This window comes from Ostrea edulis, chromosome 2 (assembly GCF_947568905.1).
Source record: "Ostrea edulis chromosome 2, xbOstEdul1.1, whole genome shotgun sequence".
NCBI classification, from domain to species: domain Eukaryota; kingdom Metazoa; phylum Mollusca; class Bivalvia; order Ostreida; family Ostreidae; genus Ostrea; species Ostrea edulis.
In genome coordinates, this window is record NC_079165.1 from 58509410 (window position 1) to 58527893 (window position 18484).

The window sequence follows — 18484 nt, forward strand, 5'->3', positions numbered from 1 at the left end:
TTTAAACTCAAGAGAGCATTTTGGTTTTGAAAATTATCTTTATGAAATTAAAAATTTTGATTGTAGATTATGGAGTTCTGCTCATAAATGAATGGTTGAAGTTGGTTGACATTCTGGTAATACCAGGAATGAAGGACTCGGTAACAAATGAATTAATGATTGACGTTGGTTGACATTCTGGTAATACCAGGAATGAAGGACTCGGTAACAAATGCAACTCCTGTTCAATCACCTTCCCAAGCCAAGGGGGTTTGTGATCCGCACCGATCCACAGAGGAGCGGACCAGAAACCCTCAACTCTGGAAGATGCGGTTCATATTAAGAGATGAGAGTCGATTATTACCGATCGCGGTAGCTCGGCGGTATAGAACGTTCGCTTCATAACCAGGGGTTGTCATTCTCTACCCAGAGTCCCGTGCGCTCCTCGAAGCTTGCGTAACGCGCCCTCTGGTGAGAGAATTGGGGGTTGTTAGATTGAGCCCCACTCATGTCATGCCCGCATCTAACCCAAGATGTGAAAATAGGTAGTGGTTGTTCCTTCGCCAAACGCTCATCGTTTGGAAGTGAGAATCACGGGTCTTTCGGATGTGGCCTTAAAAACGGAGGTTCCGAGTCGCGACAGGTGTTGGCACGTTAAAGAACCAGGGGCGGAGCCAGGAATTGCCGGGGGGGGGGGGGGGGGCACGTTTATGGGGTGGGTCCAGGGCGAAGGGTGAGGGCCCCGGGGTCGAAAAGCTCCTGTTTTTTTTACAAGACATGAAATATGTCTCCTAAATAGTTACTTTTACTATTTTCTCATTTTTAATAAGATGAAATCAATAAAATAACGCAAATTTTAAGGGTTGGGGGTGGGTGTAAGTTCTCCCAATAAAGGTAATTCAATAAATCAAAAGATTTTGTAATTTATTTCCCCGAGAGTGAAAGAAATCATTGCTTCTTTTATCACTTACAATTTTTTAAACAAAAGACCACGCTTTTCCTTAATTTTGAGGGGGGGGGGGGGCTGGCTGCGCCCCCCTTAAATCTGCCACTGAGCACCCTCACTGTTATATACGGCCGTAAGCGATAGGTATGTATCTGAATTTATGGCACTTCACCATAAGCTGGTGACGTCTCAATTTGAGTGAAAGATTCTCAAGTCTTTAAAACAAACAAACAACCATTCTTTGATTAACGTAGTTCCACCCTCTTGTGACGTCATAACATTTCGCAAAATCAATGATTTAATTAATAGGATTCATGCACGACAGAAACATAAATTTTGTTGGAGTCTTTTTCAATGGTTATTGTAAAAAATCTTGTTAACCATCAAATATTTCAAAAGACTAAGTTATATATAAATAATCAATTATATGTTTCAAAATATTGAATCCAAGGGCATATCTTGGATTTCATTTCATTTTCATTTTATTTATCAATTATGCGATATACTTCCTTCTTTTATTCACAAACATCTTGTATATTTTTTAAGGAAACAGTTTCACGAAATTGTCATGAATAGTAATATATCGTTTCAACCAGTTTTTGTGAAATTTTGATAATGCTGCTTTAAAGGAAAATTGCAATTTTCTGACGTCGATACAGGTATATGTGTGTGCTAATTGATATAAAAAAAAAAATATTAATACTACAACATACTTATTTCATCATTTTCATTTGTTACTAGGATATATTATGTGAAGAATCAACAATCAAATATAAAATTGAACCTATAATTCTAGAGAGGTGGAATTACCTTTTAAAAATGTGAAAAGTGTGTTGGTGAAAGAACATTTTTGTGGTCTTTTAAAAAAATAACAACCCAAAACAACAGCATAATACAGAATTTTACTACTTTTCACGATGAATAAAAATGCATATACATATTGTGCTCTGAAGAGCTATCTATTTTAAATATAACTGGGAAATTTGTTTTGAACAATATTATGCAATTAACAACAGAGACATTGTATTTAAACTCCGTATTATGTAATCACTTAATATATATATATATATATATATATATATATATATATATATATAGGCCCAGTATTTCAAAATAATTTTAAATAAAGTTTACTATTTTTCTTTTAACCAGGAAGGACTGTTGCCAAATAAAAAAGAATTACAACGATAAACGGGTTTACCCTTCATTTTCTATTTAAGTAACAGATCTGGTGTAGACAGTTTGTCGAGGAGCGTATTAGACAGTCATTATAATGCACTTGTGGTGAATTTGAATCAGCAGATAGCTTCCTCTAATGTTGAGGTCTTTACGTTGTACGTGGTGAATAACCAAGCTATGTTCAAGCTGCACAACAATTTATCACAGCATCGAAAAGGTTTTGTTGATATTAGCCTTACAACATATCCTTAAACACTCTGAAAAACAATAAATAGTACTTTATTTCAGAAATATATTTCATGTTTGAAAATACATGAACTGCAGCGCTTCACTGCATGGCATAACGCGTTTCGTGAAATATACCGTCGTGAAGCATTGCAGTTCATACCTTCATGTGTTTTCAACAAAAATTTATTTCTCATACATGTATTTACATTCTACTTTATTTTTGTCGGAATTTTCAGCTGTTAAAATAGATGTACTATATTTATCAAGATTTAAGGTAGATCGATCCTCGTGATGTCATAGGTTTTTGCAATTATTACATTAAACTCTGCTCATGATAGAAATATATCTTTCAGAGAAATTTTATTTACTGAATAAAAAAAAGAAAACGACAACAACTGGTAAACTATATATTGATTGTGAAAAAGTTCAGATTTCTCATAGATAATCAATTATTTATAATTTAAAAAAATGTTGTCAAGGGCAATAACTCCTACGCTGGTATTCCCTGTACTGCAATGATTTCCCTAATATCCATAATTAATTTATACATATTCATAAATTAATAGTCTTTCTAAATTGCTGACAGTAAAGTCACTTTAAGAAGTTTTTATCTATGTTTATTATTCTGATTTACGAAAATGTATCATTTTCTGATATTGACCTATACTTTAAAGTTTTGTTTTTTGTATATCTAACATCTTAAAATAGGGTGGTGATATACACATTTTCTTTGGTCATAAATTAAATCAAACTATATTGAGTGGACATTAATACAATTTTCCCACTTTCAACCATTAATATTGGTAAGTCACATAAGGGTGGAGCTACATTAAGGTAACTCCATACTCGCAGTTTTATCTGATACAAGTTTGAAAAGTGTATTTATTTCCATTCATTAGAGTTAAAACTAACAAATTATCAAATAAAATGCATAGGTCATCACACTTTTTAAGATGCGAGACATAGTTACTGCCCTTGGATTCAATATTTTGAAGCGTATCATTGATTATTCATCTGTAAATTAGACTTTTGAAATAGTTTATTTTTAACAAGATTTTTTTTTTACAATAACTATCGGAAAAGACTCCAAAAAAGTTTATGTTCCTATCATGCATAAATATAAATAAATCATTGATTTTGCAAACTCTGATGACATCACAGGAGGGTGGAATTACTTTAACTATATGTAATTGTGATATTCATCGTCATATTTAAACGTATTTCTAATTATTCGTTTTATTTCAGGTTTTCATTTAATAGTTTTAATAAAACATAGCCCTCAGACTGATGGTAGTTGTCTCGTCGGTTGCAAATACATTGTGATTCGGAAACAAGATACACACATATTTAATTCCGTTTCCTTCTAGTAATAATGTGTATCACCTATGCATATACCACACCCTCATGTCATTAACACAATGAAGTATATGAGAATGTATAAAAGGAGAAAAATCACGTCTGTTCCCTTCAAGGGTTGCGCCGAGAGTGCAGTCCCTGGGTTAGTAAAAGCGGGAAAGTGAGGGAGTATTAGAAACCGGTTAAACAAGTATAGGGGAGTCACACATGGTCTGTCACACGTCAGCGCAGAAATAAAAACACATTTACACATATGCAACATTGAGAAATTAATTATTAATGATAATTTATTTACAGAGGTTACATATTGATAACTATAATACAGATATATTGTAACTTTCAAAACAAGTGTACTGTGGGAGCCCAGCCCATTAGCATGTCTGCTATTTAGAGAGAAATATCTTGTTAATTATGAAATGTCTAAAGAATGGTCTCTATGTGTGAAAGGAGATGATCTGCAGCAATGCAAATTAAGTGTTACTGACACAAACAATGACAAACACATCAATTTGCATTTTCCATTATTAGACCCCCCACAACTGGGTGCAGAGTGATCAACTTGCCCCTTTGTTCAGCCTTGTGTACAAAGGCAAAGCTAAATATCTCATATCCAACTTTCATCAAACCTGCAGGAATAGAGATATTTTTCAAGGTTACAAGTGAAAGGTCAAGGTCACAGGAAGGTAAATAATAAAAAATATATTATTAGTTACATCAATTTTTATTATAGACTTACAGAAATGGTACTTTATATAGTGAACATGTTTTATAGGTTTCCAAGGTTTTATGTGAATGGTCAAGGTCAATGAAAGGGATTTCTGAATGTTTTTGACAAAATCTTTATGTGTTGTAGGGGGTCAGATTGCATAATCATACCTATGTGATACATATGTTCTTGTATTTTTGTTTTTGACTCATTCTGACCCCCACTAGCTATTCTGTTATATAACTTTGTCATTTTCAAAATAAATGACATCTTTTCAATTCACATCACTGTCATGTTTTCACTGCCTTTATCAAGTAACAAGCAAATTAGGCTACTTGGCAAGTCATATTAACTAAGGCACATAAATATGTAATTATGGTAGATAATGACTTTTATGTAACGTGTTAATTGGGTATGTTCTATGTGTATATTTTGGATAGGTAAATTATGGTAAATATATGTTTTGTATAACATGTTAGATTTGTTTATTTCACGTTTGATGGATGTTGGGTATGGAAAATTTTCTGTTTGAGGCCCCTCCTTTTTGGGATGCCTTATATTGGTATGTTTCTTATCATCGCTGTCTTTTAGGGCCCCGTACTTAGCATATTACATGGATGATTTTAGGGCCCCGTACTTAGCATATTACATGGATGACCAATCACAGTGCGCCGTTAGGACACCTTAGCATCTCTATGTGGGGCTTTGACAATTGTTGTCAGTGTATATTCTAGTGCCCAATGACCAAATCAGTGTGGTATCCACCAAAGTTGAATCAACATTCTAATAGGTATCATGGTGCAAAAATCCTGGGATCTCTGAGGACAGGGGCCATTAAGCTCTTTTGATTGCAAGGTTTCTTGCAAACACAGTATGGATATTTGTTGGCCTTATCAAAGTTTGTTTTTCCGTTGGAACATGGAGCAGTGTTCTTGTGAAATTCATAGTGGCATAGTTCATTGAACAGTTTTGTATGGTCCAGTAGTTATTTTATACTGCCACTTAAAACTGAGTTCCTGCATTTCCAAATTATTTCTTGATATCTGCTACAGATCATATACAGACTGTTTTGAGTCAGTTTCATAAATCTCTGTAAATGATCAACAGTTTGCAGGGAATTCAATCATATGATACCGGTTGATAACTTAATCATAACTTTATAAGCAAAATTTAAAAAACTAGTTATATCGACATTAAACCATTTATTCTGGTTAATTCAATAAAAATTCATTTTATTAAATATGGACCTGTATTTCTAGAATTGTACAGATACATATACTGTTCAACCAAAGATTAATTAATCCAAATAACATATTACACAATCGTGTCAAACACTGTTATGTATGAATAATTCCAATTTGCTTTCCAGATTTGGAGTATATCTGACTTCATGGATAAGGCTTGGATTGATAAAACTGTTATACTATGACAACATATAATTTCACTTATACATGAAGAATGACAATGGTTATTCTGGCTGAAATACAGTTTCAAAGTTTGATGTTTTTATTTTTCATTCTTATACCAATATCAAAGGAAGAAATGTATAAAATAGAGGTTATTTCATTCAGTAAAACAATACCTCTTTGAGGTCTTCAAGTTGCTGTAAACAGCCATTACAGTTTCTGAATTCAAAAGGCTTTGCAATTGTTTAACTAATTTTAAATTAAATACCCTATGACCATATTCTATAACCATCTGCATAGATTTCACTGGAAAATTTTCTCACTGTATGGCAATATTCCTTAAAGTAAAAGAACAGTGTGGTACTTGAATAATACTTAGTTTTAAATGTAACCATAATAATACTTTTGTTATTAATACTAAATTGATAAGACATATTAATTTTACCATTTACACCTTAACAGACATAGAAGTTAGATATTGACAAATTCTTCAAAAGTTCAATATTATGCACCATCATTGTCAAAATGTCCAAGGATGCACCTTTAAACATCCATCGGTAGACTGATGCTCACTACAAGAATTCACAGTTGATAATATACAGTCATCCATCCAATCTCATACAAAAGATATCTACATTGAAAATTTTGTCTTCAGCAGTGAGATCGAGCAGCTGTGACAACTAACATTCCTGTCTTGTGAATATTCAGCATGACCGATAAAGACATGAGGATCTGGTTCTTGTCATTAGAGATGAGAAGCACATTAATTTGTGGCAGCAATCATGGCCTTTGGCACAGATTGGTCAATTTTCGATGGAATGTTCTTGAACCTGGGGATAAAAAAGTTATGAATAATTTTCTTGTCTAAACAACCGACCAATATAAATTTGTGAAATTGTATGTACAGGAAATGAAAAATGGTATTGTTCTGTATCTCGAGTTCCTTGCCAGATTGAAAATCTTAATGCTCTCATAAAAGATAAAAAAGATTTGTCACCTATCAAATTTGACTTACTTGGTCATTTTGAAAAGCTCCTTTTCTGGAACTTTGTCAGCTTTCCTGGAGGCTGTGGTGGAGGAAACAGCAGACCGACTGGTAGCATGGGTAGAATTCATTGCAGGTCCTCGTCTTCTGCAACAAATAATGATATATCCTTAAAATGTCTGTCTGAAAGCCATACAGTTATTTTAATTTTGAATAATCTTGCTCAACTAATTTGCTTACTGTGATTGATAGACTGGCTGTCTGCTTTTGCCTATGGTTGTGTTATACTCAGACACAAGAGGCTCCTTATTCTGTGATCCCTGTGCTGCTATCATTTGCTTGTGTTTTTCTCTTAGCCTATCCTGCTTATATTCCCATTTAAGTACTTCATCATGCCATTCCTTATCATAGGCATAGGACAGCAGTTTGGTCATCTTTGCCTTCTCAACTTTATCAGAAGCTTCGGGTCTATAAAATCATAAATAAAATATATATTGACAAGAAAAAAGAGTTATGCAAGGTCTAAATTAAGGAGAGAAAAAGCAACTCTACATCATATGAAAACACAAAAATGCTTACAGAGGTAAATATTTCAATCTGGCTTGGCCCTCTCCTGTTGCCGCCATTTTGGCAGATGCCACTTGTTGGGAGGTTTTCATTCCAGCAGGTGCTGGGGGAGCTTTCTTTATTCTCAATGGCTTACCACTACGCACTCCATATCCAGGTTTTATCACCTCTGGAAGTTTGACAGTTTTATCTGTAACCCCCTTCCCATCTCGCTCAAAAGCTGACACATTATCAAAACCAAAGGGTGCTCTTCTTGGCCGTTCATACACATCTGACTGAGCATCTGGATTAAACACATCATGGTACATGTATTCTGGCACTGTGAATTGGTATGGTCTAAAATGAATGAAAAATTTCATTTAGTCAAGTCATACAAAATACAAACTCCTTTCACAGTACATCCATATTCCTCAACTAGTGTAATAGAATATGCACACAGAACTATATGGGCACTTATAAGTCTTGTTTTAGTGGTATTGTATTTTGGCCACTGCAATGCTGACATAATTTACGTTAAAATGGAAATCTCTACTTATGATCCATATCACAGAACACAACAGCATTAAAGGGGCATTAGCTGTCATTTTGTCTGCAACAAAAATTGAATTTAATGAAAATTTCTTCAATATTTCAGTAATAACACTAGTATTTAATTTCAAACACTTTTTAACCTCTAAGCAGACACATAAATATGTAATTTTGGTGATTAAATAATTATTGTTTTGTAAGACAATAATTCTTCCTTATATATTTCTTTACACTAAAACCGACTATCTAACGTAGTTTTACTAGATTTCTCTTGATTGTTGTACAAAATAAATGTTTTTATTAGTCGTGCATTAATCTACATTCCTATGCCACTGAGAGATTTTGAGGAAAAAAAGGTTGCCATCACTTTTACAGCTAATGCCCTTTAATTTATAAATGTGTCAAATAGGAGCAAATAGTGCATAGCTCCCATTGCACTGAATTTAAATATACATGTACACTAAAATACAATTTGAAATCATGTACATTTGAGGGACACATTAGTTTGATTCCCAGATAAAATCATCAAAATAAAATTCAAAGCTCAATCTACTCTGAGTTTGCTTTTTCTTCCTCTGCTTCTAATCTGTTGTCCTCCAAATAAAACCACTCATTCCTAGGATAAGACACAGGCTGCCTTTCCTTCATGTTAGGGTTCTCCTTAAATTGCAACAAATCTAAAAAAAATTTAAAAAAAATTATCACATTTTTGTTGCATTTAATGTGTATGTAAAAAATATACATGTACATTATTTGTTGAAATCCTCAAATTTGTACTGAACTTCTTTATGAATGTGAGTCACTCAGCATAAAACAATGTGGAGAGTTACATTGAAATGTAATATTACAACTCCCGACTTACTTTGTCTGCCACCAGATTTTGCCAGACGGACATACTTTGTGTCTGTATCTCTGAACACCGATTTCTGACACTCCTCCTCAGGAGGAAGGTCATAGTTCAGACCAGGGATCTGAGATGCAACAGGAACAGGCATTGGTTCCGTATTGTGTGCCTGTCTCTTAGCTGGAGCATGGTAAAACCAGCCTAAAGAGAAAAGGTGCCCAAAAATTGTAATTTACATACATCTATATAATAAAATGTAATAAATCTTGGACTTGTCTATTAGATTCAACACGTTTTGATTTGATACTTGAGATCTCTACCATAAATACATTCAGTAGAAGGCTTAAACTTGGGAAATGTTATTTTATTTCATATGCTTGTAATATTTATTCAAATATTGTTTTTGCCCACCATAGGCCTTCTAAATGTAAATAAAACATGATTCTATTCTATCAAATGGTGTAAGGATGCATTGATATTGTCCACTATTAGTTAAGGGAATCGAAGGCCTACAGAAGTATAGAAAGAGATAGAATTTTTTTTTCAATTGTTTTAAAATGATCAGGACATGTGGTCATCTAGCATATTTTTCTGTAGCCAGAAGTATTGTGTCGATCACAACATTAAACAATGAATTTACTCAAGATTATTGACTGGAACATTCAGACTCTAGAGGCCTACAGAATTTCATTTTCAAAGTATAAATATCATCGGACTCTAGTCTAATTCTTATAGGCCTACATGTACGTTACCCTGCTGAGAACAAATGCGATATTACCTAGAAAACATTGTCACAGTATAGTCTAAAGATAGTGCTTCACAAACATGGCATAATACAACATAGAGTTTATATAGATTGTACACAATCAAATTAAAAAGCGTAAAACTTACCGCATTCTTTCAAATTTTTATTTGTGGCCATTGCAAATATGCAACTGCTGTTTTATCAATGTAAACACATATGGCCGATATGTAAACGTCGTTATGGAAACGATATTTCAGGCCTCTGTTTTTCGAACCCGACTTATATGTTATGAAAATTAGCTTCCGGTGTAAACAAATACCACGTGGTACATCTGCAACTTTCCAGGTTCATGTTTCTTATACAGATAGTTAATATCATATTTTGTATTACATGTGGCTACTCTGAAAATCACCACCACTGCGTACAAACAAAATCTACTGATGAAAGTTGTGATGCTTTAAAAACCACGGAACCATCGATGGCGTTAGTTCCATATAATCCCAACAATGATGTTCTGGCCGTTTTTAACAAGCCAGAACGAGTGTTCCGTTTTGTTGAAAAGGAATTGAAAATACCACAGGACTGGAATAATTTGGGCGTAGCAGCTGTTGTGTGGGATGCGGTATGTATAGCTCACCAGTACCGGTAAATTGTTATGTTCGGGTAATATGGCAGGAGGGCAACCTAATCAAAATTAGATGTTAGAGCGAGTATGTGACCGGATTTAGATTGGGAGGAGGATAAAAACAAGTCAGTGATAATCATTGATTTAAATTAATGTTAAAAGAAACATATTTTGGATGAGATGAAGTTGAATAGCGTATTATATTTGACAGTTAAACGTGCTTGTTTTTTGTAGGCTATTGTTCTCTGTGAATACTTGGAGACAGGAAATGTAGTTTTGGAGCATAAGAAAGTTATAGAACTTGGAGCTGGATCTGGTTTAGTTGGTATTGTAGCCACATTACTAGGTAAGTATATGACTTCTGAGGCACTGTCATTACCATTCACGATTATATCATTCAACCGAGTAAGTTGTTCCATGATTGTATGTACATGTAATATCACTTATACCTGAATCAGTGATATCACTAAATGATTTTAATATGATATCAGTTTAACCATTAAGTATGTTACATGTTGTACATATTAATTACTCTTTCAAATTTGTGGTACATTTAAAAAACAATTTAGTGATATCACATCATCATTAAAATATCACCCCGACTCATTTCATTGCGATATATCACCTACGTATTTACCCTTTTTACTCCAAGTATTTCAAATATTATTCTTTTATGTAATATCACTTTCAAAATCGTTTATAGTGATATCACCCATTCAGGAAGAGTAAGCAATATTACCGATATATGGGTTGCTGATTATTAATTGATAAGTGGCATCATTGAATTGCCAAAATGGAGCCTCATGGCTAACTTTATGTATTTACATGAAGTAACTGACAAGTTTTACTTATAAATAGACCATCCTCAATATCTATATTTCTTTTAACAAAGGGGCCCAAACCATCATAACCGATCAGGAGAAAGCACTTCCATATTTGACTAAAGCTGTGAGGAACAATCTGCCAGACAATTTTAAAGACAAATATAAAGTTCAGGCCCTGGATTGGCGAGGAGATTTAGAGACCTACACAGAAACTTTTGATGTAATCCTGGGTGCTGATATTATATACATTGAGGATACCTTTCCTGATTTGCTGAGAACTATTATACACTTAAGTAATAAAGACACACTGGTTTATATTTCATGTAGAATACGGTATACAAGAGATTCCAACTTTTTAAAAATGCTGTCAGAAATTTTTGACTTGAAAAAAGTGCATGTCGATAGACAGAGAGATATAACAATATATAAGGGAAAGAAGAAGATTCACTCAACACAAAAGTAGAAATTGTATGAATCAATTCAACCTACATGTACAAACTGAAGCTCTTACTTGTTACAGTACAAGGAATGAACCATTTTGTAATGAATGCACACATTTCATGCTTTTATATGAGGCTTGGGAAATTCAAGTTAAACATGTAACATCCATTTAATATATAATTTGTGAAATAATGCTCTTTTGCAAAAAATAAAAAAAATATTGCACAAGTGAAATTTACCTTTATTTTTTTTTTACAACCACCAATAAAATAATTTAATGGTAGTCATTTTCATTTATTGATATTTTGCTATCCATGGTTGCTTGTCATCTGTGAACACATTTAGACATTATGTTCTACAACATCTGAATCAATTTAACCACAGCATATCAAAACAACATATAGCCATATAATTCCTAAATGAGCCCAACATGACCTACTTTTGGGTTACAACACATGTTTTTCCCAAGATGAATTGTCTGAGCACTGACAAGGTTTGATGATCCTAGGTCTCAAAGACACAATTTGGAAATGGAAAAGCTAACAGATGGACACTAAATAATACATACATGTAATTCATCTTTTTTATGACCCAGATTGGAAATCAGGAGATCTTGCTTTTGGTCTATTTGTCTGCAAAATTAATCTTGATCATAACTTCTGAAATAAACTGGACTGATCCATAACTGCATTTTATCGTGGTTAGAGACTTAGTGTTTCACAAACAGACCTTGTTCAAGTTAATTTTGATAATTTCATTCCGCAAAATTCATTAGTTGTATAATTTTGCTATGATTAAACAAGTCATGAATTAAGAAAACTGTTCGTAATTTTTTCGATATCTGTAATAAGCATGTTTGCTCTGCTTTGACACCCAGGTAAGGAAATAAATTCTGGTGTATGGATCATATCATTCAGTATGTCCTTGACTCTGTAAAGGTCGAATACACAGTGATTTCTTTGTCCATCATCTAAATTATCACTTGGTAATCTCATATTGATTGCTGAGTTTTCATATTCACTAACATTTGGTTTCTCTGTAGAACTTCTTTCATTCGGTTTATAGTTAACATCAACATCTTGAATTTTTCCTGATCCACATTCTTTCTGATTTATGGGCGATTCTCGAAGGAGCTTAATCCTTTTGATAGCAATGACTTCCATAAACTGAAGAAATTCTTCATAATCAATTCCACAGTTAGCCTTTAGGATCAGCTGAAAGAATATAAGTTTTAACCTTACAGTTACAGTATGATGAAAATCTGATCCTGGAATGCAGAACTCTCTCTCTCCAGAGAGCTACAAATCTGTAGCTTGTTCTGCATGCCTTAATAATATCTGGTACTCCAGAAACCAGTTGCAAGAAGGTTAGTTAATTTTGACTGGCAGTTAACATCTAGTTAACGCTATATAAATGTAAGAATTAATGACAAGTTAACCATTAGTTAAAGTTACCTAACCTTTGTGCAACTGGGTCCTGAATGTATTGCATGAGTCATCTGAGAAACTAGAACCACAACTCGTGCTTATTCCATAACTACATGTGATCAGAAGATACTCGCTTTTCTTCACATTTTAATTTTTCATTGGTGATTCAAAGTCTGGACTTGGTGACTATCTACCGCTTTAAATGACCATGTACAAAATTAGTCGCAGAACAGTAGTTCATTGAGGTAAACCCAATTTCCCCTTAGAGAGTCACAGTTCTGCAGCTAAAACAACTCAACTCTTCAGGGCCTTTCCAGTGAGAAACTACAAGCATCTTTGTTTTGCCACTATCTGACAACCCCTCTCTATCTTCAGGTCACATTTTTGTCTACTTTTCAAGCCCTTTGAATATTAATAATATGCTCATTAACACATTATTTTGCCCCCTCCCCCCCCCCAACCCTGGGATAACAATATCTACAGTTGATGGCCTTATTGTTAAAACTTACTGATGCCATTGTTTTCTTTCTGACCATAGGTAAACAAGGCATGCACGATGCATACATTATACAAAAACAGCCAACCAAAGATGCCCAAAAGTTAAATTAATCAAGAATGAACTTGGAATTTCTACTTATTCTTTTCATCTGGTATGAATGACACAGCTCTATCAAATTTCGGATTGGACATCTATACATACGGTTACTTGAGACTTGCCTCTATGTGGACAAAATTTCTGATTTCCTATAACATTTTATTTAAGTGGGACTTATATTTTTAACTTTCGAAAAAGGAATAAGAGGAAAATTAGTCTGGACTTAATTGTACGAAAAGGTCAACCAATAATTCTGGTTTTATAAAAACCTGCATCACACTAAATATTGAGTAGTAGAGAAGCTCTTTGATTATTTAATGCATCTTTAGTATGTGATTATGTCTGCTAGATATTCAGGAGTAAAGAAGATTTTTGAAATTATGCAATTTTAGCATGATATCAATACATCATATTTACAGGACTCTGCTTTGGGCCTGAATTATTGACTTTGGGTCATAACTTTCAAGAAACGCATTAAGATATAAATAAAATGATAACTCTTGAATCCTCTTGCATATATAATGGGTTCTTTATTTCTTATTGCATAGATGTGGGCTTGAGACGGTTATTGTGTGGAAGTATGAAGGAAAATTGAGTCCCCAGAAAAAAAACCACGCATCTGAGAGGGTGATATCTATAGTACATATAATGCACCACTTTACACTTATTGCACCATTTTTAGGGTTTTGGACCCACTCCCAAAGGAGACCATGACAAATATTTGTTCCCCTACACCAAAACAATTTTAATCTGTATTGATGATGTCATTATTCAAAAGTAGTTCAAATTTTGACTTGTACAAACTGACTCAAGTGGCCCAACAATAGACAGACAATAAAATACAATGTAGATCAGACTACCTGACACTGGTAGTCCCATTCCTCCATCCCCCGACAATCCTCAATCTCTCGTTGGACTTGGATAAGATTATCCTTTATGTACTGCCAACAAATGTCTACATTGCAGCCATTAAGCCAGTTATGGTTGATGGAGATTGTGTCCTCCTATCAGACAAAAAGAATGCATCATCATAATATGAGTTGGAGCAATGTTGTGTGGAAGTTCAGCATGATAAACATTTTATTAAAGCAATCTTTATAAAAGCAATCTTCATAAATTCTACTGGCCAAATTCAATTCTTTATTTCTTTGAGCCAACTGGCTCATCAGAGTAACAATTGAACACAATGATAATTGTAGGCAATTCAGAGAGAGAAAGAGAGTGAATGTACAAAGTAAACAGGCAAAAAAAAAACAAAAAACAAGAGGCCCATGGGCCATGTCGCTCACCTGAGTCACCTTGGCCCATATCAGAAAACTTTCCATATACATTTGCATGTAAAACCTTAGTCCCTATTATGGCCCCGTCCTACCCCCGGGGGCCTTAATTTGAACAAACTTAAATCTGCACTATGTCAGAAAGCTTTCATGTAAATATCAGCTTTTCTGGCTCGGTGGTTCTTGAGAAGAAGATTTTTAAAGATTTGTCCTGTATATTTGTATGTAAAACTTTGATCCCCCCCCTTGTGGCCCCATCCTACCCCCGGGGGCCATGATTTGATCAAACTTGAATCTGCAATATGTCAGAAAGCTTTCATGTAAATATCAACTTTTCTGACTCAGTGATTCTTGAAAAGAAGATTTTTTAATGACCCCACCCTATTTTTGCATTTTTGTGATTATCTCCCCTTTGAAAGGGACATGGCCCTTCATTTGAACAAACGTGAAAGCCCTTCACCCAAGGATGCTTTTGGCCAAGTTTGGTTGAAATTGGCCCAGTGGTTCTGGAGAAGAAGTCGAAAATGTAAAAAGTTTACAGACAGACGTCGGACAACAGGCGATCAGAAAAGCTCACTTGAGCTTTCAGCTCACTGACAGGTGAGCTAAAAAGAACTGATAAAGATGATGCTGTTCTGATTGACTACCCAGGTACTCATTCAGTAAGATGACCAAATGATCTGTTACTTAATTTAATTCAATTCATCATCACTAGCCATGACACATTTACAACGATTAGGAATTTGTATCCCCTCAACATTCAATACTCACCAGGTTATAGACTTGGTGATGCCATCCACTTGGGACATAAATTATCTCCCCTGCCTCTTGTATCACCTCTATCCTTAACTTTACTTTACTGTAGTTTGGATACGAGTTTGCATCATGTAAGTCAGCTGAATTTACATCATACACTAAGTGACCATTCTTATTGCGTAGATTTTCTTCTTCACCTAAAATTACACAAAACTGCACATAACATGGGCTTAATGGTAACCTATGTATCACACAACATAGAACATATGGTGCAAGTGCACACCTTTAAAATCTGAGAACCAGTAAGAATGAAAATTATTTTTATTTTTTTCATTCTGGTAATAATAAACCTTTATGTCTAGTATGAACTGCTAGTATCTCTGAATTACTATAAGTACTGCAAGCAATTTCTCAAAATTGTACATGCCCTCTTATACAGGTACATGTATTATGACAATCATTATATCATGTAACTTAACTACTGTTTCAGATCTGTTTACCCATGGTTTCGAGGTGTGATTTTAAGTACAGGTTGGACTAATGTTAGAGGCTGTGATGTAATACAGCATTTTTCAGTTAATTTGCCAGCTAAGGTGCATTATTAAAGTGTCATCATAGATAAGCATTATCTTAAAGTTGTAGACTTACCATTTCTTGGTAAGCCCCCGCAATATAGTCTAAACAAAGTGGGTGCATATTGTTTTTGCTTGAATCTGGGCATAGGGAACCTAAGGGTAAACAGGTCTGTTGCTTGTTAATGAGAGGTTTTATCTACCAGGGGGATAGAATATCCACTTCTTTCTCCCACAGATATTGGCGGACCAGCTAAATGACCGAAACACATCTGCATGAAAAGGTGTCCTAAAAAGTTGTACTCAATTTTTAAAGAAGGAAAACAGAAAAAGTTTATCCTCAACCTGAAAATCAACTCACATATCCATTATTACTATTGTGGATGCCATTCATTTATATCAACTACTTGACTAGATATTGGTAGTATGTTTCAGAATATGTACATCATAATGTAAACATGGGGTGCATTAGATACAGAAACATAATTTTCCACATTTACAGTCCTGGATATTAATGATACACATCAAAAGAAATGATCCTATAAATAACAAAATCAACACTCAAGCTGCAAAATACGCCTATCTAATATATTCAATGCAGCTGTGGTAATCAAAAAATGGATAGCTTAACTTCTAAATAAAGCATTCCTGGGTAAAAGAAGATTGCTATGTGTAGCCATGTCCCCCACCACCGCCAAAAATTTTGAAGCACAAAAGTCCCATAACTACTGTAAAATTTGTCAAATCAAAATGACAGCGCAATATGATCAACTACATATGGTGTCTAACAATCCTACAAAATTTGAACAAAATCTGTTGAGCAGTTTCGGAGGAGTTGCGTCCACAAAGTGTTCCTATAGTGTAGCATGTACAAATTCAAATAGTCCCATAACTCCTGTAAAATTTGTCAAATCAAAATGGCAGTGCAATATGATCAACTACATATGCCTTTATGGTGACTAACAATCCAACAAAATTTGAACGCAATCCATTGAGCGATTTCAGAGGAGTTGCGTCCCCGAAATCCAGTGGGATGGTTGGACGGACACTGGTATATCTATGTCCCCTTTCGCGTTGCGGTGGGGGACAAAATTGGTTCTGAAAGTGTTCTTTCAAAATTTTTTCTAATATCTAAACTTTCTCTAATATCCAACATGTGTACCAGTTTTGATTATCCTGGCTTATTAGTTTTCTTTTTATTCTTCCCATAAGGTGCTGGTGGATAAGCAGACAGAGACACAGAACCTTGCATCATACCATTATACAACTCGTCTATGATGGCTGAATCAAGTTTGGATATCCTAGCCTTATTAGTATTGTTTCTATCTTGATTTGTGCCTACCAAATAACCAGTGTAAGTTTCATGTATGACCTTGAAAAAACTGTAGGGTTCTTCCTGTTGATGATCCCCGTCTATAATTACTGTTTTTATCTGATCTACAATGTGTTGACAGACAGACACACCGCACCATACCATAAAACAACCCAGTCTATGGTGAGTGTATAATAATCAATTTACATTTACCATGATCCTTTGGGTCCCATATAAACAAATCTGTAATCATCTTTGTCAGTTTTTGTGTCCCAGAACTCATTCAACCAATCTGATGAGAAGCCACAAGGAATCTCGTATGCTTTATATTTGGAGAAATCCCTTTCAATGAGGAAACAAATATGTTATCAGTCAATGCCATTCTAAAGTCCATGTGAATTTTATGTTCTATGCATATATATATAATAAATATACTTTATTGCCTCTCTTGTATACTTTTTAGAGTCCAATAACCATAACCAGTCACCATTCAGTACTAGTTTAAAAGAAGATTAAACCTTCAAGTTGATAACATCTTGACACTACCTAATAAAGTGCCAGTCTTTCAAATACAGATTATCCATGCCTTCAGAGTAGCCTGATTCTATATAGCTCTGCCAGTAGTCCAAGAAATCAGAAAATATTTTCTCTTCTTTAAGCTGTGAAGAATATTTCTCTTTTCTGCAGTTTGCAACAGGTACACAGGCTTTACCTGTCAGAAAATAAAAGCAATTTATAAAAGAAAAGTAAACTGTTCCAGCTACCCTATATTGTATAAAATGAATAGAAATTACTTTTGTTTCATACAATTGAAGTTTTCAAAATGCATTTGATGAAATTTGACAAATAATTATAGAGAAATTTGAATTTTATGACAGAACAATATTACAATTGCAACAAAATGTAACAAGCGATAGATGTAATGTGAGGTCATATGAGGGTGGTCAGATGAGATAGATGTAATGTGAGGTCATACGAGGGTGGTCAGATGAGATAGATGTAATGTGAGGTCATACGAGGGTCGTCAGATGAAATAAATGTAATGTGAGGTCAAAAGAGGGTCGTCAGATGAGATAGATGTAATGTGAGGTCATACGAGGGTCGTAAGATGAGATAGATGTAATGTGAGGTCATACGAGGGTCGTCAGATGAGATAGATGTAATGTGAGGTCATACGAGGGTGGTT

At 34.4% G+C, this 18484-nt stretch overlaps 3 protein-coding genes across 5 annotated transcripts in view; 1 reads left to right on the forward strand and 2 right to left on the reverse strand.

Moving 5' to 3' along the window:
* Positions 1-5581: 5581 nt before the first annotated feature.
* LOC125680439 (uncharacterized protein C7orf57 homolog) lies at positions 5582-9744 on the reverse strand. Its single transcript, XM_048920036.2, has 7 exons — positions 9616-9744; positions 8743-8925; positions 8434-8557; positions 7365-7688; positions 7026-7253; positions 6816-6932; positions 5582-6630 (listed from the first exon to the last, which is right to left on the reverse strand). Exons 1-7 carry the CDS (start codon positions 9644-9646, stop codon positions 6564-6566), a joined length of 1074 nt encoding a protein of 357 aa, XP_048775993.1. The 5' UTR covers positions 9647-9744; the 3' UTR covers positions 5582-6563.
* A 63-nt stretch (positions 9745-9807) lies between these two features.
* LOC125680440 (protein N-lysine methyltransferase METTL21A-like) lies at positions 9808-17626 on the forward strand. Of its 3 annotated transcripts, XM_048920038.2 has the most exons (5): positions 9808-10091; positions 10329-10440; positions 10987-11211; positions 13930-14008; positions 17199-17626. In XM_048920038.2, the coding sequence occupies exons 1-4, from the start codon at positions 9819-9821 to the stop codon at positions 13974-13976; spliced, it is 657 nt and encodes a 218-aa protein (XP_048775995.1). In that variant the 5' UTR covers positions 9808-9818; the 3' UTR covers positions 13977-14008; positions 17199-17626. The 3 variants fall into 3 exon arrangements, with proteins under 3 accessions (XP_048775995.1, XP_048775996.2, XP_048775994.1); XM_048920039.2 differs by lacking the exon at positions 13930-14008 and having other exon boundaries at positions 17199-17624; XM_048920037.2 differs by lacking the exons at positions 13930-14008; positions 17199-17626 and having other exon boundaries at positions 10987-11593.
* LOC125680438 (2-oxoglutarate and iron-dependent oxygenase JMJD4-like) overlaps positions 11585-18484 on the reverse strand; it is a 9594-nt gene continuing 2694 nt past the window's right edge. Inside the window, exons 2-7 of the mRNA XM_048920035.2 lie at positions 17845-18010; positions 17512-17640; positions 16190-16275; positions 15430-15611; positions 14242-14385; positions 11585-12573 (exon numbers count right to left, since the gene is read on the reverse strand). Coding sequence (XP_048775992.2) covers positions 12163-12573; positions 14242-14385; positions 15430-15611; positions 16190-16275; positions 17512-17640; positions 17845-18010 — 1118 coding nt within the window. The 3' untranslated portion in view covers positions 11585-12162. The remainder of the gene's footprint in view (positions 12574-14241; positions 14386-15429; positions 15612-16189; positions 16276-17511; positions 17641-17844; positions 18011-18484) is intronic.